Source organism: Protopterus annectens, chromosome 12.part0, assembly GCF_019279795.1.
Source record: "Protopterus annectens isolate FY-2018-M chromosome 12.part0, PAN1.0, whole genome shotgun sequence".
Taxonomy (NCBI): domain Eukaryota; kingdom Metazoa; phylum Chordata; order Ceratodontiformes; family Protopteridae; genus Protopterus; species Protopterus annectens.
The window spans coordinates 1,250,743,808-1,250,771,661 of record NC_056746.1 but is presented as its reverse complement, the minus strand read 5'-3'; the positions used below and the strand labels follow the sequence as shown (position 1 = coordinate 1,250,771,661).

General features: G+C 41.2%; 1 protein-coding gene across 1 annotated transcript in view; it reads left to right on the top strand.

Moving 5' to 3' along the window:
* Positions 1-24,093, top strand: part of SNTA1 (syntrophin alpha 1) — an 807,345-nt gene extending 783,252 nt beyond the window's left edge. The window contains exon 8 of the mRNA XM_044090261.1: positions 23,820-24,093. Coding sequence (XP_043946196.1) covers positions 23,820-23,912 — 93 coding nt within the window. The 3' untranslated portion in view covers positions 23,913-24,093. The remainder of the gene's footprint in view (positions 1-23,819) is intronic.
* Positions 24,094-27,854: the final 3,761 nt, after the last annotated feature.

Sequence of the window (27,854 nt, the reverse complement as noted above, 5' to 3'; positions counted from 1 at the left end):
CTGCAATGAAACAAGATTCGTAAAGTCCAGGCCAACCATGGGCATTCAAAGTCAGTTGCCAATATAATCCCCTTAGTTCTAATAATTCTACCCATGGACCTCCCCTCATTCTTTCCTTTAATCCTTCTATAACTACAAACCTAAATGTGTGACTTTCGTTATCCAAAACATGTCTTGCCAAAGCATTGCTGTGGTTCCTTTTGTTGATGTTATACTGGTCTTTGTAAATTCTTTCCTTCAGCCTACTCTGTTTTACCTATGTAAAAACATGGGTAGTGTTGGCATAATGCTGTGTAGACTACCCTCCTAGAATTACAGTCAAAATTTGACCCAACTTTGAATTCATTGCCTTTTATAAGAAACTTGTCACACATTAGAATGAGTTTACATTGGGAACAGAACCTTCATACAACATGTTTTCTTAAATGTGTTTTCCAAAATTTACTTCAGTTCTATCTCTTCTAAATGTAAAACTGGGTTTGTGTCCTAACTTCTCTCTCAAAGTGGGATTTTCACAAGTAATCACTCAGTTTTTTCAGTAACCTGTTTAAGTGTTCTGTGCTCCACATTAAAGGTAGTTATGAAATTCATGGAGTAATGAGGTCTGATCAAATCCCCAGTTACTTCCTCATCCACTTCAGCCCCTATATTTTGTATTGTAAAATTTGTTGACCCTCCTATGATAGGTTTATACCATCCAGTATTCTTTTTTCTCATAATCTCCAACTTAAGTTCCTCTTGCAGTCCATTGGGGTAACCTCTCTTACGGAACATACCCAGTAAAAAATCACATTCATTGTGGATGTTGTCATCCGTGATGACCATTCTAGCAGCTCTGACCAATTGCCCTTTCACCACAGATGGAAGGGGTGGTAGCTATTGAAATGGAGAAAAGAGTTTGAATAAGTGGGTTTTCTAAAAATCATAGCTATAAATCTGTGGTTATCACTGTCCTTACTGAGGAGGACATCCAGGTAAGCTATTTTCTCACCATCGAATTCATACGGAAATTTCAAAAAGTTGCTAGTTGTTGATGCATGTTAAAAATGCCTCAATCCCTTCTACCTCACCCCACCATGTCACCCAGGTAACGTGTGTAAATCTTAAGTCTGTCCGTGTACTCTAGATGATCTACAGTGTATTGGTACTCCCATTGGACCATCAATATATTAACAAAAGTACTGCCACAAGGGGAAACCATAGCTACCCCAGTTTTCTGAAGATAAAAATCACCACTAAAAACCAAACAATTGTTGTTTAGCACCAGCTCTAACTGATCTTCATATAGGTTGATGCCATGCAGTGGGACCCCTTTTCTGTATAAATAACCAACCACCATAGTAATTCCTTCATCCTGGGGAATGACACTGTATAAATTCCTTACATCAGTTGTTAAAAATACGTCATCATCCTCAAAATGTGTTCCCTCTCTGGTGGCTAAAAAGGACCATGAGTCTTTACAAATGTGTTTTTTGCTGCATAGATGCACTTTTAGTTTTTTGTCAATAAATTTTGTGCTGGGGTATGTGTTAGAATTATGTCCTCCAAATATTGGGTGTATTGGGGGGGGTCTGATACATTCGTGTGTATCTTTGGGATACTAAATAACATGGGGATTGTTGGGGAGAAAGGCATGTGTAAATAGTTGAAAAGATTCACATCGATTCTTCTTCCAAGCAACAAATTATCGAGTGCCTTTGAGATGTTTCGATCGCTACAATGTAGTTCATTTTTTGAAACCTTTTGATAAGTGTCAGTATCTAATATTCTTTTCATCTTTTTGGTGGATATTCATCACAACAATTCCCTCACCCATGTCGGGTTTCATGATACGAACCTTTTGCTGTTTAAGGAATCTTAGGTTGCTTAACTCTTCCTCACTCAAATTAGTCATCATTGCACTGCCCCGTAAAAGCATTCCATATATCAGGTTCACAGACTTTCTCATATAACCCTAAAATAGGGTGTAGAGGTGGGTTAAAGGTGGTAGGTATGTCATTGTTCTCCCCCAGCAAAATTCTAAAATTCAGTTTCCTTAGGTAGACTTTCAAGTTCATTAAAGTGTTTGTTAAGTTCGTCCTCTTTGCAGGTACAAAAGTTATACCCTTACTAAGAAAGTCAGCAATACCTGTATCAATTGTAGAATCAGAGAAATTGTAAACAAAAAAAAATCATCACAAGATTTTTTATCAATGACAATACTATTATTAAGTGCATCTTGTTTTAATTCACTCACAGTGTAACCTGTTTTGAGGCTGTAGATGAGCAGTGCCTTTAGTGGTCCTGCTAGGTCATGTTTGAGGCTATTTAGGAGGCAACAGGGGATATTGTCGGGGACCACTTGAAGCAGTGATTTTGGCCTTAGCAAGCATTGACAGGACCTGCTCCCTTTCTATAGTTGGAGGCATATGCTGGAAGGGATTTCACAAGGAATAGTGGGTGGTGGAGGTGAAGCTAGAACTAAATTTAACAGTTAGAAGATTTGCTGTGTCACCATGGTCAGTGAAGACTGTACCATTTACAGCCAGTTCTGCACACTGCTGTGTGCTACCTTTAAGATTCCTGAGATAGCTAAAAAAAGCTTTGTGATTGCCCTTAGTCTGAGAGACTATCCTGACCTCATAATTGGCCTTGTTGGAAATTATTAGACCTCTTAGTTTCTTATATAGTTCAATAAGAAGGCTCTTGTCTCTGTAAGAGCTGCTCTTTTTAATTTGTCACCATGACTTTCCATGTTTTGTTATATACCCCATTATGATTAGGATTCCAACAGTGGGGTTTATTTTTGTTGTTAGATCTGGGTTTGTTTCTGGTAGGTATGGCAGCCTCAATGCAGCTATTTACATATTTGTTTAGGGTTTCTGTGAACAATTCTGCATAGACAGCTGTGTTCTCAGGATTTGCAGGATCCTTGAATTTTGATAAACTATTGCTTAACAGGATGTAGTTAGCTTTAGAATAGTTAATAACTGTTGCTGTTTTAGTTGGGTTTTCTGGACTGATTTTTACTCAAGGGACACAGCTTTGTGTTCCAATCTCACCAAAGATGATGTGACACGGGGGGAGTGCAACGGCCTCCAGTGTTGGTGAGTACCAGGTCTAGTATGTTTGAGTCCCTGGTTGAAGTGCACACTGTCTCTACCAAGGTGTTTGAGTTGACAAAGTCCAAGAAACATTGTGGCTGTGAGTTAGAGGTGGTGTGTTTCCCAGTCTGTTGAGGGGGTAGTCTCCCATAAATAGGATGTTTGGTTAGATTTTGAGCACCTCCAATAGGTCCATTGTGAATTTTGTTGGTTATAGTGGGTGACCTGCAGCTGGCCATGACATGATATGGAACCTTGTCTATGGAGACCTGGACATGGATGAACTACAGGCCAGCATCCTGTTTAACTAACTTGGAGTTGTTTGTTGCTAACGTAAATCAAGACAACTCCACCTTTAGCTCCCAACTGTCTTGCTGTTGGTCTAAATCTAAGGAAGGCAGTGTAACCTTGCACTACTGGAGTACTTTCTGGGGCATTAAACCAAGTCTTGCTAACAGTACAGATGTCTCCATTCTCCAGAGTGAGGCCAACTTGCAGGGTGTTTCTTGTTTAGGCTCCTAGCATTGAACAGTAGCACCTTAAGGTTGCTTTGATTTTTTTTTTTTTTTATGTTGGTAGCTTTGTCATTTTTCCATTGCCTAAAAAAGGCTGTAAAAGAATGTATAAAGTTTTAGCTAATATCCAAAATGCCAGGGGGAACAGGTACAGACCATCCTTCACAAAGCAAAATAGTCTGTTAACCATGTCCTGCCATGCTGATAGATATTGGATTCCCCTGGAGTTACACAAGAAATAAAGCCAATTATTAAAATCAATCATTTTTTGTTCATACTGTGGCATCATCCTTGGTGAAGGTAGAATGCTGCTCAGTGCAAGGCACATACCTGTCTGAAAGACATATTCAGAGAGAGATCCATGATGTCTCTTTTCATATAGTCCAATGAGGTGCACCTCAGGCCATTTTCACCCACACAGACTTTGATAGAGTCCTACTTGGTACAAGGGATGCAGTGATTTGAGTGTGTTTGGGACATTTAGGATCGTAGGTCCAGATAGGCAACTAACCATTATTTTCTCCTTCTCCGGCCTGGTGAGAGGAGTGTCTGTGTGTCGTACAATAGAATCCCCTATGACAAGAGTATTAGGTAAAGTGCCTGCTTGCCTTATGGGCTTTCTTCTTTGGGGACTATTGGGTGTAGGCTTATGTGTGATATTTTATGTATGTGCTGTAGTGACAGATGAGGATATGTACCATTATTGGATGTCTGGCAATGTCTTCTTTTTTAAGTGCCTCAGTGTAAAAAGGCCAATATGTGTGGTGAGAGGTATCTGTGTGGGATGTAGAGTGTGTATTCTTGACAACTTTGTTAGTAAGCAAGATTTTAGCCTCCAAGGAAGTTACGTATATACATCTCTCACATACTGTGTGAGTTTCTTTGAGGATTAAAAGGTTGTGAGCAAACATGAGACAATTGCTGCATTGTCTCAGGATGCCCATAACTACAAAGCTGGCCACAGAGACATTTGGAAAATGCATATCCATATTGTCAGGACCTGTATTAGGGTTGGTTTATAATGGTTTAGGCACTTGGTTTTAAAGGGCTCACCTGTGTGGTGCCTGGGCTTTGGGCTAGCTATTAGGCAGTGTTATCTGTATTAGTTCTTTTCAACATGCTAACTAGCTGCCCTATGTTTAGCTCCACTCAAAGTTTTACTGTGTTGCAGGTCAAGGTCCTAAGTACTAGCTTTAGGTAAATTTTACAGTCTAAGCATTTGCTACTAAATAGGGCACTGCTAGCTGCTCCTGCACGGTGAGCAGTTCTGCGTAGATGCACCTATTTTATAGCCACAGAAAAGCTGAAAACACACTCCTACTCCCTCTGACAAATAAACAATTACACTTTTAGCTCCCTGGACTGCTTCCCAACTCAGAGAAACCAAGCTATCACCTTCTGCCACAAGACAGATGACCCTGGAAATTCTCAATGAAAAAGCACAGCAAGATTCATTCTCAAGTGAAGGCAAACAGCAAATAAGTCCCTGGCTAGACCACACTTCTGCAAGGTGATTTAAATCAGGACACATCAGTAAACCAACAAAGAGAGAACAAGAACATTTTTTTCAGGTAAACAGTTACTTAAATGATTTGAAAATACCAGAAAACAAAAGCAATCCTTTAAATTAGTATGCGCAAGAACAAAAATGCAGTAAAGTTCCTTATTTTTGGCCTGGATGGCTCTGGATGCAGTAAAAACACCTTGTATTCACAGATGAGGTTGCCAAACATTGCTGAGCTCTGTTAGAATGAGCTCATCAGTAAACAACTGCACTCACAGCCTTCCCATGTGTTTCCCGACTGAGATAGATCAGGCTAACACCTACTGTCACTAGATCGTTAAACTTCTTTATGTAAAAACACACAAAAAAAGTGTACCAAGTGCAGTGCTGTCCCAATAATTTAAAGAGCTAACCTGTTACTGCTAATAAGGTAATTTAAGGCAAGGTAAATCAGTGGTAAGGTAAAATAAGGCACTACAAGTCTACAACAATGCCACATAGTTTAAAATGATCAAGACAGAATTCATAATGAGGGAGGTTTCTCAAGAGCATTACTGGCTGGGTGGCTAGACAGTATTTGGATCTATGAAAATCAATGGGAGGGAAAAAGTATTTAAACAGCTTATACAACTGACAGTAGCAGTGAAAGAGATTGAAGGACTCTGATAATCAGATTACCATAAGGGACAGACATAGATGCACTGGCTGTTTAAATCCACAACAGATACAGGGAGGGGGAGTGTAGGAGAAACCACAGCAACAGTCAGCAAGAGATTCACTTATCTAGTGTAGAGATACTCAGCATCTAAATTCATTTGTTTAAAGATATAAGCAGGAGGTGTTCCCAAAGCAGAGAGGCTAACTAGCTAAAACACACAGTGATATATAGAATTAAGAAACCAATGGCAAGCCAATCAAAAGTAGTGCTGTTACAAACCAGTTCAAACTAAACACCCTGTCTGCAAAGTACAAGCCACACTCTCACTGTAGCTATGTATTTACTGCTGAGGGCTACTTGGCTAGTTTTAACAAATCTGATTTAGCTAAAGAGCAAAAATAATTTGTTTTCTGTTAAAACAACAGGAAAATTAACTGTTACTAAACCGATTTTATTGCATAAAGATCATGTGACTGATCCAGACTCAGAGTGTTTTGAATCTGTAAAAGTAACTAGACTGGCTTCAGGACATAACACACTTCCTAATGAGGACATAAGACACTTCCTAATGACAAAGAGAATAGATTGCTTGATGGATACAGCAAAAAGTGTATGCCTCAGCAACACTGGCATATAGGGCTATTAATTGTCAGACCCACTTCCACAAGTACAAAGAACATGCCCTCAAACAACATGTGACAGTTGTGAGGGAGTGCAAGATGGGGAAGGAAGGCTCACTTGTTTTAACATGTTCAGACCACCTTGTAGTTGGAAAAAATGCACTGTAAAATGAGGGTATTATGCCATAGATATAGTATCCAGGATTGCTGTTACCAGGTAATTCCTTTACAGACACTTTTAGCTGAGGAGACCGTCCATGTCTACAGATGTAAAGGTACAGCTGCTGTGCATCTCAAAGGGTAGGGAGCTTCTCTGGTCTGTAGGGTCATAATGTCTTCATCAAGCTGATGGTCAAGGAGAAGACTTGAAATCTGTTAAGCACATTTCACTGTTACCGTTCCTAAGTACAACAGGAGTACCCATCCAAGCAAGGGCCCTTATACCGAATGCAAGAAAAAAGAAAGCTTAACTATAGAAAGGCCTTTCAGAAGAGAAGGTGACAAGAGGATAGATGGATGCAGGGCCCCCACAGGGCCATTCCACCTTTAGGGAACAGCCAGCTGTGACCACACCAGTTTCCACCTTCTCCCTGCCACCAAAGCTGTACCCTGTGCTCTTCTCTGTCTTGTCCTGACAACATTTTCATGTGAAACAAAGCAAGCCTGCCTCATGCCATTATCAATGCCCAAAAATAATCACGGACAAATGGACAATGAGTATAATTTACCCACAAAAGATGCAGATCCCATGGGGTACCAAAGGATCAAAAACAAATGGTTAAAGACATTATAGAGGAAATGTTGGCATAGGGCCCCATGGCCATGAAGTGAAAGGCTTTTGTTTTGTCATTTCCTAGTTCCAAGGAGGGATGAATATTGGACACCACTTCTAGACCTGTCATCCTTGAACAAATTCCTAAAAGTGTCCATATTTAAAATGCTGACTCTGCAGGTGATGATGTATGTGAAACCCTACCAAACTCTTGATAACTCTGTGCCTCCAAGATATCTTCTTACATATTAGTATATGTAAGGTTTGTGGTTGGGGGGGGGGGGTTGATTGGGTTGCACTCAACTACTTAAACTTTGCTTTAGCTACTTTGCCAAGAGTTTTCACCAAATGCCTGACCCCAGTGATAGCACTCCGCAGCACCAAGAACATACACATTTACCATTATCTCAGTTAGTACCTTATCCAGGCTTAGTAGGTTCTACTTCAGGTGCTCACGATCTAGTAACTCACGACACAGCTAATGACTGCCACTTGCTTAAAAAAGCAAGTGCTCAAACTCCCACTATCCAAATCTCCAGTTTCTATGTAAGCATCCCAACACCTGACCCTAAAAAATTATATAGCCTTCCAGAACCAAAACAATAAGCATAAAACTTCCCCCCAATTCCCACCCCATAAATTCTCACTCCCTTACCTTAATCCTGTCCTCCCCTCCCTACCTCTAAATATCCTAATTGCTCCTTAAACCTAAAACTCCAACTCTTTCCCTTTCCCTAAAACTCCCTTTCCACTCCCTAACCCTAAATCTCCTTTCCTGCTCTCTCAGCCTAAAATCTTCCTCGCAGTCCTTAAGCCTAAAATGTTCCACCCACCGCTCCCTCCACACCTGCTTCCCCAAACCCATGCCTGAGTTTGAGAGTGAGCAGAAGCCTACTTAAGCTACAAGGCACTTGACTGTCTAGCTTTGAGACAGTGGTTTCAAGTTCTTGGGACCGGATCCCTTGAAATGTTCCTGGCACAGTCCACCCAAGTGATACAGTGTGCAATCAAATACACAACACAGTACTGGGCAACCTTAGGAGGGAACCTCCCAAACTGTTTTCTAGCTGGAAGGCAAACTTTCTACAGGCTCTCCTTGACAGAGATTTGCAGGCCTTTCCTCACAGGGCAAAAAGTAGAAACCTGACAAGATAGCTAGGTTGATCCTTAGTATCCTAGGCCACATGTCATTAGCCTTCTTGATGGTTCATATAGCCAGACTTCATGTGAGAAAATGAAAGTGTTACCTGAGGAGCATCTGCAACTGACACATCCCATACACAAAACATCCCCAGTTCAAGTGCATCAGAAAAGAACTGCACAAGTGGGTGATTCATATTCAGAGAAACATGAAGGTGTGCCCTTCTGGCAAGCCACCACCACTGGGACCTTTACTGTGCATGTCTCAGATCAAGCATGGGAGGCACACCTAGGTCTAAAGGTGCAGAGAATCTGGAATTTTGGGAAAGCAAGTTGCATATAAACCTAAAATAAAAGTTAGTTGTCCATTCTTCAGAGCAGTCTGAATGCTAGGGTCCTTGGAAATAATCACTCGGCAAGCTGCAACTGTGTTGTACTTCAACAAACAAAAAGGGACACATTCTTCCCTTTTATGTAGGTTAGCCATGCAGATTTGGAAATTAACCCTAGAATTCAACTTATATGCCTTCTTAGGGCAATTTCCTTGTGAATTAGTTAAGCAAGATCTTAGTAGACCCATATATATGGACACTGTACAAGGAGACCATTCTCGACCTACTTGACAGGTGGAGTAGTCCCATAGACCTCTTTGCAAAAACTTGTGAGCAGCATTTACTCTGAACATTTGAACAGTGAATACCTCCTCCAGAAACTGGAGAGGTCTGTTTCTGCATGCTTTCTATCCCTTTCCCTTTTTTCCAATTTAATTCAAAAGATGCAGGATGAGAGGTGAGGAGTGGCCAGAAAATGATTTTGACTGCTTCTTAGTTCGGCAGCACTGGGTATCCCACCAGATCTGCCTGGTATGAGGGCAACCTTTTTTTCTTTTGCATGTAAACATATTGACACAGTACAGGTTTTCCCCTCATCTACTTCAGTCTGTCCACATTAATGTTAGCAGCTTGGAAAATGTGACCTTGATATCACATGGGCGGTGCAGTGGTGCAGCTGTTAGCATGGTCACATCACAGCAAGAGGTTCTCTAGTTAGATTCTCAGCTCTGTTGGCTTCTGTGTGAAGTCTGCATGTCCTCCTTGCATTTGTGTGGGTTTCCTCCAGGAGTGCCAGTTTCCTCCCACATTCCAAAGACATGCGTTGGAGTGTTTTTCCCCGGGCCTCTGCTAAAATGGGCTCTGTCCCAGTCAGACATTCCCTGTAAACAAATGTTAAATAAATATATAGACTAGAGATGCATTAAATATTATGATGGAGGCTAATAAGCAAAGTAGGAGATATTTCCTGTGGTGCCAGGTTAGGGACCTGTATTCCAGTCCAACGAATGAGCCCATGGCCCTTCAGCACCTCTCTGAGTTTTTCTTTCCTAGCTGGAGTTATATATCTGTCTGCCACCTTAACCTGTTTACATTTGGACCACTGTCTAGCATCTGGGATAACTGTTTAGCATTTTCAAAAGGCATACTTCATCTCAGACCTCCCACACAGATTCTAGCTCAAGCCTAGGATCTGAAATTTATAGGTTCATAGGTTCGTACTAGGCTATCTGCCCTAGGGCATTTATAAGCCTAGCCAGAGTGTGTGTGGCTTTCACCACCCCTTAGGATGAGTATACTAAGCCCTTTTAGGGTTTAGTTTACTGTGCCTCTGTCTAGTAGTGACACAGAGATGACCCCCGGGGTAAACCTACGATCTCCCATCCACTCGTCGAGATTTCTCTTGAATAGAGTCAGTGAGGGGCTCTGCCTAACATGGACTGGGATTCTGTTCCAGAGTGTAGGCAGCCTCTGGGTTATGAATCTGTCCCTCCAGCACGTCCTATTTATTTCTGTGTTGAGGTTTAAGTCTCTTGTTCTCGTGGCTCTGATGGATTTGGATTTTCTGAGGTGTAGCATGTCCATTAATTCCGGATTGGACATGGCCTTGTACGTCAGGCACAGATCACCTCTGAGTAGGCGGTATGCGACTGAATAGAGCTGGAGTTATTTCAGTCGGGCAGCATATGACATATGTTTAAGACCCTTTACCCTCTTGGTGAGGAACTTTTGGGGTCTTTCCAACTGCTGCAGGTGTCGGGTGAGATACATCCCAAATGGGGCATTGTACTCAATCACTGGCCTGATAAGAGAGGAGTACAGGGGCACAATGACCTCTCTTGATCTAGATGTGAAACCCTTCATGATAAGGTGGGCAATATAGAAGGTCTTCCTAACCACTTTGGCAATGTGAGTGTCAAATGAAAGGTTACTGTCAACCTGGGTCCCTAGGTCCCTGATTACCTCTTCCAGATTAATGGATTACCACCTATGTGGTAATTTGTCGGTACCTTGTTTTTCCCAAAGGGTATGACTACACATTTTTTGGCATTCAGCTTAAGGCCATGGCTCTGGCACTAATTGTCCGTTTCTATGAGGCCTCTCTGAAGGATGTTTGTGTCCGCTGGAGTATCAATTATGGCGCCCAGTTTGCAGTCATCTGCGAACTTTGTCAGCCACAATCCTCCTATGTTTGCCTGTACCTCGGAAAAATAAATGCCGAACAAGAGGGGTCCCAGGACTGAGCCCTGTGGGACACCGCTTGTGACTGGCTTAGAGTCTGACATAGCTCCAGCAACTCTGACCCTGTGGGTTCTGTCCTTGAGCCAGTTTGCAACCCATCTTGTGACATATGGGTTTACATTTAAGCTGGTGAGTTTGTCTATGATGCCCGAGTGGGGTATTGTGTCAAAGGCTTTTGCAAGGTCAAGGTAGGCTGTGTGAACTGCCTTACCCTCATCAATGGCCTTAGTGACTGTTTCAAAAAGTCGACCAAGTTCAAAAGGCAGGATCTGCCCTTGACAAAGCCAAACTGGGTAGGATCCAATGTCTTTAGGTCCCCAATGTCTTTGTTTATGAGTTCCATAATGATCCTCTCCATAGCTTTGCAGACCAGGCTCGCTGCTTATGGGGTGGTAATTTCCAGGGTCTGTAGAAGCACCGCCTTTGTGAAGTGGGACCACTGTTGCCGTCGCCACTCTTTGGGTGCGTATCCTGTAGTAAGGCTAAGATTAAACAGCAGCCTTATGTGTGGGTTTAGTTCCTCTTGAGTTCATGTAGCACACAGCCCGGGACACCATCCGGTCCCATTGATGCTGTGTTTTTAGCTTTAGAGAGGGCGGCTCTCACCTGGGCATTTGAGATGTTAGGGAGGCTACACTCTGCTGGGATAGTTATTTCTCCTTTGGGGAGGGAGGAGAAATTTGCACTGAACCTGTCTGCCAGAATGTTGGCAATGTCAGTGGGTTCAGTGTATTTTGTGTAATTTTGGACTAACTCTGAGCATATCTGGGAGTTTCCACCCAGGTTTCTAACATAGCTAAAGAAGGCCTTGTGATTGTCTTTTGTGTCTTTTGCGATTTTTCTCTCAAAGTTGGCCTTGGATGATTTTATGAGTGATCGTAGTTTTTTGCTAGTACTGATCAGAGATGCCTTCCCTTTTAGGGATTTTGCTCTGTCATGTAGTAGCTTCCTCCTCCTGTTGTAAAGTTTGTTTATGGCTGGGGTCCACCAGACCGGGCGCCTGCCTTTGGGGGAATGGGTCTTGGTTTTATTTGGGATTGCATGATCCATGCATTCTTGAAGGTGCCCATAGAAGGCATTTGCAAAGGATTCAGCAGTGTGGGTTGTGGTTTCCACTGGCCCCAGGGGCCTTGAAGGATGCCACTTCAGTCTTAAGAAGTGTGAAGTTGGCTTTTGAGAAGTTCTTCACTGTGGTCTTTTGTGCAGGGGGTGGAGGCGGGATGTGGATTTCCAGTGAGATTAATTTATGGTCTGATCTTACCAAAGAGGGATATACTTCCGGTGTGGAGCATTTTGTCCCCATGTTTGTGATGATCAGGTCTAGTATATTGTCTCCTCTTGTGGGAATGGTGACTAGTTGTTCCATTGCATTTGAGTTTATGAATTCTAGGAACCTTTGGGCTAGGGTGTCGGGGCTTGAGTAATGTTCCCAGTCTATGTTTGGGTAGTTGAAGTCTCCCAAAATGATGGTATTTGGAGAGACATTCATACTCTCCAGTGTCTTCAGGAAGGCTGTGTGGGGTTCCTGAGTTTGAGAGGGTGGTCTGTAGCATGCTACAAACTGTAAGGCAGTTTTGCCTATGGTTAGTTGCACCAGGATAGTCTCCGATGCTTCATGCGTTGCCACTAACCTGGAGGTGTGGGTATCTTTGATGAAAATGGATACTCCCCCTCCTTTTGTGGTTCGGTCCAAGTTTTGGGGCCAGAAAGCATGATATGAGGTAAAACCTGATAGTGCTGGGGTGCTCTCAGGAGCCTTGAACCAGGTTTCAGTCACTGCACAGACATCGGTGTTCTCCATACTGAGGAGGGCTTCGAGGGCATGCATCTTGAGGTTTAGACTTCTGGCATTGAGCAGCATTACCCTTAGTTTTTTCTACTTGTGTTTTCTAGGGAGGTAGGTTTGTTATTTGAGCCTTGCCTAAAAAAGGCACTATAGGGGTGGCAAGAGCCTTGGCCAATATCCGGAAGCCCAGGGGTGACAGGTGCAAGCCATCCCTTGCGAAGCAGCGTGGCTTGTCAAGCATGTCATCCCAAGCAGACAGACATTGGATCCCCTTTGAATGACACCAGTAATTAAGCCAATTGTTAAAACTGATCATTTTGTCTTTGTACTGTGGCATCATTCTTGGTGAGGGTAAGATGCTGCAAAGGGTCAGGGTCATACCGGCCTGGGCTACATAATCAGAGTGCTCCTCTATGTCTCTTTTCATGTAGTCCAGGGAGGTACGTCTCAGGTCGTTCACACCGGCATGTACAATGACTGAGTCATATTTGTACTTGCTATGGAGTGACCTGAGTGCTTGTGTTATGTGGTGGATTCTAGCTCCCGACAGGCAGCTTACTGTGACCTTTTCCTTGTTCAGTCTGGTGAGCGGGACGTCAGTGTGTCTGACTATGGAGTCACCTATTACAAGTGTGTCTGGCATGTTGTGTGGCCTTAAGGGCTGTGACTGTTTAGCACACTGACTTTGTGAACTATGTGTTGCATGTGCTATGTCTTGAGGTGGTGGTTGCTTGGGTGTCTGCTTTGGAGGCCTCTGTTGTTTTGATAGATTTTTAATCAGTGCCTCTGAGTATGTTTTTGTGTGTTTATGTGTTTGTTTTGCAGTTGTGATAGTTCTATGTGAGACTGGGTTTGTGGTGTGCGTGGTTACCTTCTCCTCCTGACTGGTCTTGCCAGTACTGAATAGAGAGAGCTCAGCCTCCAGTTTGGCTATATAGTTGCATCTCTCGCATATATTTGTATTTGTTGGGAGGAGGAGAGGGTTGTCTGTGTACATGAGGCAATTGTAACATTGCCTCAAGATTCCCAGATTCACCAGCTGAACAGGAGAGGACGCCAGCAACTGACCCTTCGACATGCTAGAAATAGTGAGAAAGATTGCTGTGTAACTGAGTCAGAAAGGACCTATAGGGAAACGGGTACTCAACAGAATTTAGGTGAATGAAGTACTTTCTTTGTTTAAGAGTGCTTTACCTGTGTAAAAATGCTTTAGGAGCAAGTGTTGAGCTTTTCAGATAGAGTATAGGCTGTTTAGATTGCAAGTAGAACAGTTCTAAGGGAAAAATTGAACAGCAGACTTGGCGGAGCCAGAAAAAGTTTAACCTTGTTTAACCGGCGCTGCGCTATGCGCACAACCGCACAAAGCCGTGCAAACGCGGATTTTAAGCAGTGAACTACAAAAGAGCTAGGAATCGGAAGATTTCACCTTAGAAGCTTTTGAACCAGCTCCCTCTGCAAAACTCATATTTTTGTCTTGTAAAACATTATTTTAGTTGCAGTAACTTTGGTTAGAAGGGTTTCAGAACAAGCCTTCCTGCAAACTGCCTTTCCTCAGTGTTCACAAAGACATCACCACCTTGCATATCTATCCCTCCTTTATTTATTCGGTAATTTCATAAGATATACAAAGAAGTGGTTCTAATCCAAGCTATTCAATTATCAGTCTTTTTCCTGGGAAAAATAATTCTACACTCCCTGGAAGTGCACAAGCAACTGAGATATAATCTTGAGAGGACAAAAGAATGCTTGAATTGCGCTGTCCTGGTTATTGTCTGTTGCATTCTCCTCTTTGCACTTCCCCCTTCTAGAGTGATACCCACCCCTTTGCTTACTTTACGTAAAGTGAAGTTAAATGTTCACTCAGTATCTTTGTTTTTCCCCGCATTCTGTGATCTTTCATGATAAGTGACAGTGTACAAGAAGAAAGGGGACACTCACAACTGCAGCCATTATAGAGGTATCATACTCCTATCACACTGCATGAATGTTCCGGATATTGTGTTTGCTAAATGAATATGCATAGAAGTATAAAGTAAAATGGGAGATGAGCAATTTTCATTCAGATCAGGATGCAGCACAACTGACCCAACGTCTGCTGTGAAACAGATAGTTGAGAAGAAGTTAGAGATGTGGAAAAAGACTAATGGGGCACTCCTAGACTTGAAGAAAGCATATAATAAGGTGCCAAGAAAGCTGAGCTGTCCAGTTCTGCAGTGGTCTGATGACCCAGAAACATTAGTAGAATTAGTGCAGGCTGTGTACAAGGACGCAATGACATATGCTTAGACAGTGTTTAGAATCACAGAGAGGCTCTCAGTGGTAGTGGAAATGCAACAGGGTCCCTGAGCCCACTGCTGTTCATACCGGTGATGGTCTATATTAGCAAACAAGTTAGAGAGGACAGAACAACAAAGCTGCTGTATGCAGATGATGTATGCATTTGGCAGAAGAAGCACTATAAGGAAGTTCATAGGTTCATAGGTTCATAGGTTGGTACTAGGCTATCGGCCCTAGGGCCTATGCAAGCCTAGCCATAACAATTCCCTGGATATTTCTTCCCACAATATTTACTTCTCTGGGCCCCTGTCTAATAGGGCAACTGACATGATCCCCGGGGTGAATTTCCTATCTCCCATCCAATCATCAAGGTTCCTTTTGAAGAGGGCCAATGAGGCGCTCTGCTTGACATGTATGGGCAATCTATCCCAGAGTATGGGGAGTCTCTGGGTCAGGAACCTATCCCTTCAGCATGTTTTGTTCATTGTAATGACAAGGTTTAGATCCCTGGAGCGTGTGGCTCTGAGGGATTGGGATTTTTTTAAGTGGAGCATGTCCAACAGCTCAGGGTTTGACATGGTCTTGTATGTTAAGCAGAGATCGCCTCTGAGTAGACGATATGCCACAGAGTATAGCTGGAGTTTTTTTAGATGGTCAGCATATGGCATCTGCTTTAGGCCTGTGATTCTTTTAGTGAGGTATTTCTGTGGCCTTTCCAGCTGTTGCAGATGTCTTCTGAGGTACATACCAAACGGGGCATTATACTCTATAATGGGTCTAATGAGGGATGAGTACAGTGGGACAATGACCTCCTTTTTTCTGGATGAAAAGCCCTTAGTGATGAGGTGTGCCACATAGAAGGATTTCCTGACTGTTGTGGTGATGTGGTTATCGAAAGTGAGACCACTGTCCACCTGTGTCCCTAAGTCTGTCATAACACTTTTGATGTTTAGCGTCCTGCCACCTATGTAGTAATTCATGGGTACATGTTTTTTTCCAAAGGGGATAATTATACATTTCCTGGCATTAAGCTTGAGCCCATGGCTCTGGCACCAGGCATCTGTTTCTGTAAGGCCTTTTTGTTCAATATCCACATCATTTGGGGATTCAATAATGGTTCCCAGTTTGCAGTCATCTGCAAACTTTGTTAGCCAGAGTCCCTTAGTATTGGCCTGTACTTCAGAGAGGTAGATGCCAAACAAGAGTGGTCCCAGGACTGAACCTTGAGGTACTCCACTTGTCACTTGTCTGGAGCTGGATTTGGAGTCGGCTACTTTTACAGTTTGGGTTCTGTCAGTAAGCCAGTTGGCAACCCATCAAGTGACATAGGGATTTATGCCCAGCTTAGTAATTTTATCTATGATTCCAGAGTGGGGGATGGTGTTGAAGGCCTTGGTGAGGTCCAGATAGGCTGTGTGGACCACCTTACCCTCATCCACAGCTCTGGAGACTGATTTGAAGAAGTCAATCAGATTCAGAAGACAAGATTAGCCCTTCACAAACCTAAACTGGGTGGGGTCCAGTGTTTGAAGGTTGCCAATGTCTTTGTTTATAAGTTCCATGATAATGCATTCCATGCCCTTGCAGATCAGGCTTGTCAGACTGATGGGATGGTAGTTCCTGGGATCCAAGGCGGATCCTCCCTTGTGGAGCAGGATAACTGTAGCTGTGCGCCACTCAGTGGGCACGAAGCCTGAGGTGAGGCTATGATTAAACATGACACTTAGGTGAGGTGCTAGTTCATTTTGTAGTTCATGTAGTACACAGCCTGGGATGTCATCTGGTCCCATGGATGCTGTATTCTTAGCTTTGGAGAGTGCGGTTTCTACCTGTGTGGCCGTGATTATCAGAATTTGGCAATCTTTGGTATTGAGATGGGCCCTTTAGTGGGGTGAAGTTGGCACTAAATTGATCTGCCAGGATATTGGCAATATCCTTGGGATCAGTATATTTAATGCCATTCTGTTGTAGCTCAGAGCAGATCTGAGCATTGCCATTTAGATTCTTGACATAACTATAGAATGCCTTGTGGTTGTCTTTGGAATCTTTGGCAATTTTATTTTCGTAACTAGCTTTTGAGGATTTTATGAGGGATATCAGCTTCTTACTGAGGCTGGTGAGGGAGGTTTTTGCATCCTGGGATTTTCCTCTTTTCTGCAACAGTTTCTTCCTTCTGTTGTATAGTTTGTTTATAGCAGGGGACCACCAGATTGGCTTCCTTTTTTTGTAGAAGAGCATCTTGGTTCTATTTGGGATGGAACGATTCATGCACAAGTGGATGTGCTCGTACAGTGCCTTAGTGTCGGATTCTGCAGTCGAACTTCCAGATCCCGTCTGCATGGTGTTGTGAAGTTTGTCACTTCTGAGTTCAGTAGCATGAAGTTGGCTTTGGAGAAGTTTTTTAAGGAGGTTACCTTACTGGGGGGTGGGGGTGGGATGTGTATGTCAAAGTTGATTTGCTTATGGTCAGACCTGACCAATGAGGGGGTGACCACTGGTGTGGAGCATCTATCTCCCATGTTGGTAATGACCAGGTCTAGGATATTGGCTCCCCTGGTGGGACAATGGATTAGTTGATCCAGGGAGTTGGAATTTATGAATTCCAAGAACCGTTGGGAAAGGAGTTGGTACCCGAGTAGTTTTCCCAATTAATGGCAGGGTAGTTGAAATCACCCAGTATTAGGGTGTTTGGTTGTATCTTAATATTTTCCAGTATGTTTAGAAAGGTGTAGTGAGAATCTTGGGGCATGGTGGGGGATTTGTAGCAAGCTACAATTTGGATTGCAGTCTTACCTAGTGTTAGTTGCACCTGGAGAATTTCAGATGCATTGTGTTGGGCAACTAGCCTGGAGGTGTAAATATCCTTGGTGAATATGGACACTCCTCCACCTTTAGTGTTTCGGTCTTGGTTTTGTGGCCGAAAAGTGTGGTAAGAATTGTAGCCTGGTATTGCAGTGGTGCTCTCTGGAGCCTTGAACCAGGTCTCAGTTATTGCACAGATATCAATGTTCTCCATTTTTAGGAGTGCCTCGAGAGAGTGCATTTTGAGGTTTAGACTTCTAGCATTGAGTAGCATTACCTTCAGCTTTTGCGTGCTTGTATCTGTTACGGTGGTGGTTTTATCCTTTGAACCTTGCCTAAAAAAGGCACTATAGGGGTGGCAAGAGCTTTAGCCAGTAACCTGAATCCCAGGGGTGACAGGTACAGACCATCTCTGGCAAAGCATCTGGGTTTGTTGATCATGTCTTCCCAGGCAGACAAATAATGGATCCCCTTTGAATGACACCAGAAGCTTAGCCAATTGTTGAAGTCAATCATTTTGTCCTTATACTGTGGTATCATTCTGGGCGAAGGCAGGATGCTTTTCAGGGCTAGGGTCATACCTGCCTGGGTCACATGATCCAGGAGCTCTTCCATGTCTCTTTTCATGTAGTCCAGGGAGGTACATCTCAAGTCATTCACTCCAGCATGGACAATGACAGATTCATATTTGTACTTGTTGTGGAGTGACTTGACTGCATGCATTATGTGGTGGATCCTGGCACCTGACAGGCAGCTGACTGTAATTTTCTCCTTGTTCAGCCTGGTGAGTGGGACATCTGTGTGCCTGACTATAGAGTCACCTATGACTAAAGTGTTGGATACATTGTCTTGCCTTAGGGGCTGTTGTTGGATGGCACACTGGTGTTGTAAGCTATGTGTCACTTTGGTTGTGACTGGTGTTTGTTTGTGTTTCTGCTTCGGAGGTCCTTGTTGCTTGGACAGGTTAATGTTAAGGGCCTCTGCATATGTGGGTTTAGTGTTGCTATGTGTGGGTGTTGATGGTGTGGGTTTTGAAGGGCTATGAGTTGTTTGAGGTGTAATACAGGTGTTAACCTTCTCCTCTTGACTGTCTAGCACAATCTTGGCCGGAGAGAGCTTAGCTTCCAGTTTGGTTATGTAAGTGCATCTCTCGCAGATTGTAGTGTTGGGTGGTAGGAGGAGAGAATTGTCTGTGTACATGAGGCAGTTGCTGCACTACCCCAGTGTGCCCAGATTCACCAGGTGGACAGGAGAAATCACCGTAAGATGACCCTTGGACATGCCTGTTTAGGTGCTTTTTTGTAAAGTTTAAGAGCTGTTTTCTCTTACCTTTGCAAGGTACTCTGCAATTATAGGCTGTTTAGTGCCTGTGATTAATTTTTCCTTATTGACAAGGAGAACTGAGTGCTTGAATCAGTTTCAGGCTTCCTAGTGCTTTCTTGTAAAGTTTAAGAGCTGTTTTCCTTTACCTTTGCAAGGTACTTTGCAATTATAGGCTGTTTAGTGCCTATAATTAATTTCTCCTTATTGACAAGGACAGCTGAGTGCTTGAATCAGTTTCAGACTTCCTAGTGCTTTCCAGCAGGTTCTAGAGCAAGTGCTAGTCACAGGGGTTCAGATTTTAGTGCTACTACTGTGAAACCAGCTAGTTCTAAGGGAAAATTTGAAGAGCAGACTTTCTGGCACCTGGAATACTTTAACTGTAGTCTCGCATTGCTGCACGATGTGAAAAATGTGCAAACACACGTGTTTTTAAGCCAGAAAGTTGAAAGAGATAGAAATCAGCCCAAAAAGGCTAATAAAATTACAATTTCAGAGCTGGAAACCACTCCTCTAGCATTAGATAGGCAGTACAATGCTCACCAGTCCCACTGGTAAGCAGTAGGACTTCCCACTACCACAGCAAGGTCTGGATAGCTCTGAGCACAGAAAATAAAGTCCTGAGACAAGCAAAGCCTGGGATATGGACTGGCTAGAAAAGGTGGGAAACGAGCAAACAAGATAGTATTTTTTGTTGTTGAAACACACTAAACAATGCAATAATACAGTAAATAAACACAGAAAAGGCTAACACACTTGAGTGTATAGTCCTAAACAGTAAATGCAATTAAAACTCTACAAAGTTAGCAATTTAAAACTTTTTTAAATGAAGCAAGGCAAGTGCACAACTGAAAAAATGATTTAAGAGGCAGTAACACAGCAGAATAAGTAGCTAGTCTACATATACAGAGAAGTCTATATATACAGAAAAGCAGCTAAAACACACAAACACTTCAGATGCAGTGCAACCTAGAGCACTTGAGTTGTAGCAATATTAAGGCAATTACAGTTATAATAAATGCTCTAAAATATACTCTATATTTCCAAAATGTTTGAGAAGCACAGTCAGAACCAAGGAGATTCAAGCAAAAACATTATTTATTTTTTTTCAAAGGGAAAAAGGAGAAACAGAAGGCCTTATCAAATGTTCTGTCTGTATTAGGTAGAATGAGCTAATGACACTAGACTGGGAGGAGTGTCCCAGATCAGATTTACAGTAGAGGCGGGCAACTGCAAAGCCACCAAGTATAACAGCAAGACACCAAGAGGGAGGGTGGGGACAATACTAAAGTTGTTATCCTACAGAGAGTAAGCACTACAGAAAGCCACAAAATGAAAGTTTTTAAACAGATAAAGCAGCAATGAGACTCTACAGACTGCCTTTTTAACTGCAAACAAATCAGTTACCCATGCAGATTAGTTAATAGCAATACAATACACTCACAAACTGTGCAGCAGGCAATAAAAAGTGCTATATATAAATTGCTAGAAACAATAATCAGTATAAATAATCGAAAAAAACAGGATACTTATATATCTCAGCTAACAGTTGTAGTCAACACCTCTCCTCCACTCTGCTCAGTGTGTATAGACAAAAACCCTCTCAAAGTTAGGGCTTAAATACCAGAAGATACAACTTTAAGGCGCCTTCTTTTTTTTTTTTTTTTTTTTTTTTTTACAAGAACACAAAAGAACCAGCCCCCACTAGCCAGCAGCCAATTAACACAATCTAGCCCAGGTAAAGAAAGGCTTCAGCTAATTCAAGATGGCCTGTTCATGTGCTTTGAATAATCACTGTATAAACAAACAAGTCCAGAGCCAGCAATTCTGACTAGGACATACTAAAGCTATTATCCTACAGAGAGCAAGCACTACAGAAAGCCACAAAATGAAAGTTTTTAAACAGATAAAGGAGCAACGAGACTCTACAGAATGCTTTTTTAACTGCAAACAAATCAGTTACCTGTGCAGATTAGTTAATAGCAATAAAAATACACTCAAAAACTGTGCAGCAGGCAATAAAAAGTGCTATATATAAATTGCTATAAACAATAATCAGTATAAATAATAAAAAAAAACAGGATACTTGTATATCTCAGCTAACAGTTGTAGTCAACACCTCTCCTCCACTCTGCTCAGTGTGTATAGACAGAAACCCTCTCAAAGTTAGGGCTTAAATACCAGAAGATACAATCTTAAGGCAACTTTTTTTTTTTTTTTTTTTTTTACAAGAACACAAAAGAACCAGCCCCCGGGTGGCCACGGTGGTGCAGCGGTTAGCATTGTCACCTCACAGCAAGAGGTTCTCCGGTTCAATCCTCGACTGGGGTGCACTCTGTGTGGAGTCTGCATGTCCTCCCTGTGGTCGCGCGGGTTTTCTCCGGATGCTCCGGTTTCCTCCCACATCCCAATGACATGCTGTAGGTGGATTGGACACTCTAAATTGGCCCTAGGCATGAGTGTGTGTGTGTGCCTTCCATGGAAGGTTGGGCGCTGGGCTGGCAACTCAACACCGTAAAAACTCTACTGCCAATCATGAGCGGACAGGTGATCCGCTGTGGCAACCCCTAACTGGGAAAAGCCGAAAGAAGAAGAAGAAGAAGACAAAAGAACCAACCCCCACTAGCCAGCAGCCAATTAACACAATCTAGCCCAGGTAAAGATAGGCTTCAGCTAATTCAAGATGGCCTGTTTATGTGCTTTGAACAATCACTGTATAAACAAACAAGCCCAGAGCCAGCAATTCTGACTAGGACATACTAAAGCTACTATCCTACAGAGAGTAAGCACTACAGAAAGCCACAAAATGAAAGTTTTTAAACAGATAAAGGAGCAATGAGACTCTACAGAATGCTTTTTAACTGCAAACAAATCAGTTACCTGTGCAGATTAGTTAATAGCAATAAAAATACATTCAAAAACTGTGCAGCAGGCAATAAAAAGTGCTATATATAAATTGCTAGAAACACTAATCAGTATAAATAATAAAAAAAAAACAGGATACTTATATATCTCAGCTAACAGTTGTAGTCAACACATCTCCTCCACTCTGCTCAGTGTGAAACCTTGCAAGCCTTTGGCCAACTGAACATGCACACAATAGCAGTGTAAGTTCAAGGAGTCATTAGAGGCAGGACTTAAAAAAACAAGCTTATTTTCACAAGTCAAAAGAAAACCAAAATCAGATCCAGTTTACTTACAGTAACACATTGGGTTCTCTTTTTGCAAGAGTCATAGTTCACACAGCACCCTCTACAGGACACAAGACATCTTTAAAACAAAGATCCAAGGCTACAGGCCTCTCCCAGGCCCAGCTTCCAGCTCTGTAATCTTCTACATAGTACACTTCACACATTAGCTCTGACTGGGCTGTTCCACTCCACACCTCCAGGGTCATTCTTCAAATGATCCTCCAGGTAAGGCACTAACTTCCTGGTTTTCAGGCAATAGCTTTATGTACAGGCCTGATTTTTATTTAAAACCTTGCTGTCTTGTCAAGTGCAGTGAGAATATTCTCATTCTCCATACAGCAGTATAATTACAGGCACCTTACACATTTTTCAATCAACATGTTACTGTCTGTATATATATTTACATTATGCATATTTGCCATCTCACGCTAGCTTACCTGATAAATATTAATCAGATTGTAACAGATTTTTGGTTTTGTTTTGGATCATGGCTGAAAAGGATCACTAAAGCAGCTCATCAACCTGGTTAACAAATGTAATATAATGTGTGTGTGTGTGTGTGTGTGTGTGTGTGTGTGTGTGTGTGTGTGTGTGTGTGTGTGTGTGTGTGTGTGTGTGTGTGTGTGCGTGTGCGTGTGCGTGGCAGGCGTGTGCGTGCGCAGCGTGCGTGTGTGTATGTGTGTGTGTGTGTGTGTGTGTGTGTGTGTGTGTGTGTGTGTGTGTGTGCGTGTGTGTGTGTGTGTGTGTGTGTGTGTGTGTGTGTGTGTGTGTGTGTGTGTGTGTGTGTGTGTGTGTGTCAGTTTAAAAAAACAATGCATTTATGATTAAAAAACACTCAATCAAACCTTTGTTATAATGTGATGTGTACATTACATTGATATCTTTTGGTTTTCAAGCTATTTGACTTTGAAAATGAGAAGTACAAATTATTAAAGCTGATTATGCATATATGATGAAGACAACTTTCATTTTGATGAGTATAAGACTTTTAAACATTACAGTTATGATGGATGGGTAATTTTTTCTTATAAATTATTTTAGTACTACTATATATTTTGCTAAATGAAGATATAATTATTTAATAGTACTCTCAGTCATTGTACTGCCTGTCAGCAACAGCTAATCACATATTTTAGATTTAATTTCTATATTTTTCCCCTTTCGTGATTTTTTTTCCATATTGGGAAAACCTGTATTTGTGCTTATAGATATATATGATATTAATTACAGTTATTCTCCTACAGAACTGAAAGAAATGATAATCTTCCATCACAGAATGCTCTAAAATACTTTTACAAGACACAGTGCTCAGTTAACGTAATGTGACTGCATGCATTTCTAACTTCTGTATTATAAAAACTACACTGACTTGCTTACAATGTAATCAGTGGCAGAATAATTGCTAGAAAAAGAATGAAAAAGGGTACAATTATTTTTGTTTTAATTCCTTATCATTTTCTTAATAACTAATTGCTGACTGGATCACATTATCATAGCCAATAGTTCATTTCTGCTTTCCTCACCTTTAAAACTGAAATGAGTGCCAAAAATAATTTTAAAAACATCTTTCTGTTTCAGCAACTGGACCTTCACATTTGTCCCAAACCAATCGTTTTTATCATCCATTCTTTCCTGTCTGCCAAAGTGACACGCTTGGGACTACTGGCATAGACTTGGGCCAAACAAAGTTTGTTAAAAAAGGATCTGAGGTGATGATCTGAATACTTGGGTGTCTCTAATATGTAATGATATATAGACTTGAGACAGACAGAACTAATTTATGGAAAATAAATACACTTGGTGATTTATCCAAGCATGCAAGATGGAATAAAATCCCTTGTTCTGGATTCTATATGGTGTAACGTTCAAGATCATAAATTTTTTCAACTGAAAAAAAGTTTTGCGTTATAGAATGTTTGATATAAGTAACTAAGATGTTATTTTTTTTAAAAGGATAAAACTGAACAGTTAAAAATGATGTATTGCAAGCAACAAATTTGACACACATGCAAACACATGCAATGTGTTGTGTACTCAGTACAGCCCCCCACACACAGTGTTTGTAGCGTGGGCATATAAATACAGTAAGATACACACACACACACATACACACACACACACACACACACACACACTTGGTTTTTGGTTAACCCATGGTGCTTTCTGTACTGGGCCACATATATGCTATGATATCCTATATGCATTTTTATTTGAAAATTTATTTAAGGTCTATTACAATATGCTATAAAGCGAAGGGCTGTATATAAAGCAGAATATACGCACATCTGGAATGCACTGCCAAACCTGCAATATCAGTGAGGGTGTAACAACTATATAAAAGCTAGATAAATACTGATAATTAATTTTCATAAATAAAAACACTTCCCTTTTACTAATGCAACCAGTAGTTAGTGTATGTTTGTGTGCAAGTGTGTGTGTGTGTGTTTGTGTGAGACTGTTGGCATTTTAAGTGAGTTGGATATTATTGTTATGCGATCAGTACTCCTTCTCTAGAATTACATTTTCTGATAATTTTAGCCATTTGAAATAAAACCATGAGTTTGGGTTACATGTTATATTTTTCCTTCAGGTTACTCTGATGCCTGAATTGTAGTAATGCACAGAAATAAAGTTTGTTTGCACACAGAGATGTTATAGTTACTAATGAGTTTATACTGAAAGAATGACTACAAGTATTAGCAGTGATATATAGTATTTATTCACCGTACCAGTATCGGGCGGCCACGGTGGTGCAGTGGTTAGCATTGCCGCCTCACAGCAAGAGGTTTTCCGGTTCGATCCTCGGCTGGGGTGCCTTCTGTGCGGAGTCTGCATGTCCTCCCTGTGGTCGGGTGGGTTTCCTCCGGGTGCTCCGGTTTCCTCCCACATCCCAAAGACATGCTGCAGGTGGATTGGACACTCTAAATTGGCCATAGGTGTGTGTGTGAGTGTGCCTTCTGTGGAAGGTTGGGCGTCGGGCTGGCAACTCGACACTGTAAAACTCCACTGCCATTCAATGTGCGGACAAGCCGAAAGAAGAAGAAGAAGAAGATTCACCGTACCAGTATCAATAAACCCAACTAAGCAGTAGGCATACATTGCAACAGTGATTTTCAACTAATATTATAAACATGGCTGGCTGTTGAACTCTTCATTGTCAAGTGTGATTACTGTCATATGTACAGCAGAGATGTGCATTTTTTCTCCAGAATATTTAATACGAATTCATACCTAAACCATACTTTTAAAAACTATAGAGATTCACTGGAATTTCAAGAATTAGATCAGACATAATAAATCATAAAGCCTCACATAAAAAAACTACAACATCCAAAGAAGGAAAATACCAATATATATATATATATATATATATATATATATATATATATATGTAGCTCTGAAATGAAAAACTGGTTATGTCATCTAACTAGGCCGAATTCTGTGTCATGGGAGACTCTCTGTATATATATATATATATATATATATATATATATATATATATATATATATATGTGTATATGTGCACCGTTAAATAAAACAAAAACTGTCAAAACCTCTCAGCATTTGATTTAGGAAACTTGTAATACTGTATGGAAGGCAGCAGTGTCATATGAAGATAATTTTTCCATCATAAAGAGGGACTGTTACAAAAATCTGAAAAGGTTACATGGTTTTCCTTATAGTGACCCAGCCAATACACCAGTAATAAAGAGTTACGTTTAGGCCTACAACAGTATGTTTCCCAATGAGTGCTACATGCATTTTTATCATCGATTGCTAACAACATCCTTTAAGAAAAATGGCGTGTAACATGGTGCTAATAAGAGCACTGCTTTTAATGTTGTCATTATCCCCAGTGATAAGCTGCGTACCCCTCAACCTGCAAACGCTGAAAAAAGGAACAAAAGCCCTTGAAAAGAAAGTACATCCAGCCAAAAATCTGGACATCAAATTAATTTAAAATTTGAATGTCCAATTGCACATAACTCTTACCACAGCAGGAATATGTAATACTAGTAAGTAATACATGTTTAAAAAACAAATGATGGAAAACACATTATTAAAAGGGTAGTGTAAAATCTATATATTTTAGTGAACTGTATTGCAAAATTCTGCACAAACGGTCATATATTTTTACTTCTGAAAAAGGGAGAGGTAAGATATATGTCCTCTTTCTTTAAATGTGTTGTTTTTTGTGTGCTACATGGCTTCAAAAATCATGCGTGATTAGGACAATTCAGAAAATTGTGTGAAGGGTTAACTGAAGTTTGAAAATAGGGACATACCTCAAAAAATAAGGACACCATGGCAGGGATAAATCAAGCCTCAAAACAAGAACTTTCCTCCAAACTAGGGACCTTTAAGAGGTTTGATGAGCTGAGAGCAGAATACAGTAGTATACAGTAAGAATGAAACTAAAAGAAGCATGTTTTACAAATGGATGCTAAGTGACCAAGCTAAACACTTATGGAAATCAGCTGTGGGAAAGAATCTCTAAAACATGAATGAAAGCAAATGAAAATATCCACTACATTTCATGTATTCTGGAAGTATTCTTGGAAACAGTGACAGAAGGGTAACGAGTGACCATTTTGAATTTTTAGACTGCTCGCTGATAGCGATAAAACAACACTACAGTAATTAATTAACCTTGTATACCACAACAGTAAATGATTGGGAGTTAGCATAGTGGTTAAGGTCATTACCTTACAGACACAAGGTACAGGGTTTGATTCTTATCTTTGAGGGAAACTGTCTAGTCTCAAAATGGTCTGCAAGGGTAGCAATGTAGCCCATTGCTATGTGCTCTCTTCAGTTAAAATCCTTGTATAATGTGTACCATTGGACTTTTAAGAGCTGAGTTCTTCAGTATTTTTCGTACACACACCTGCTGTTTTGAGCACAAGTCAGTCCTTGTACATTGCCAGTATAAACATATGAGAATATTTTTCATTTATACACTGCAATGAAGAGTAGTCAATCACATGTTCTACTCCTCAGCCTCCAAATGAAAATGCACGTTTTCTCTGTCATATCACTAGCCAAAACAAATACTACTATTTGAGGGGTAGCAGCAGCTGGTTTACTGCCCTTCATACCTGTCATGGAGAGACAGAATTAACTGTGGTAATCATGCCACGATATTACTATCAATCCAGCACATTCTACCTTTTCAATATTTGGATTGTTTTGCAGTGCAGCTATTGCACTATGTGTTTTAGCCACTGAAAAATGGACATTTGGTGACTAACAATGAGACTTGTCATCCAAGCAGCATAGCAAAATAGTGGTCTGAGAGAAAAAAAAAAATAGAAATAGAAAATAGTATACCAGCCATTCTAATACATCATACCCGATGTTAAACTTCATTAATAGAATCCACTGTGCAGACTCACATATACAAAATGTTGTATCTGTTTTTACAGAGTTTCATATGAAGATGTATTCACAACACAGACTGTAATGCTGGATTTGTCAGGCAGTATAGTTTGTAAGATATGCTCACAAAAGGGGTGTTGTGGTATATGTGTACTACTCCACTGCTATTCATTAGTGTCCCTGACGCTTCACGTTGTACTGTATGTTTCAGGAATGTAGACCATATGATTATCA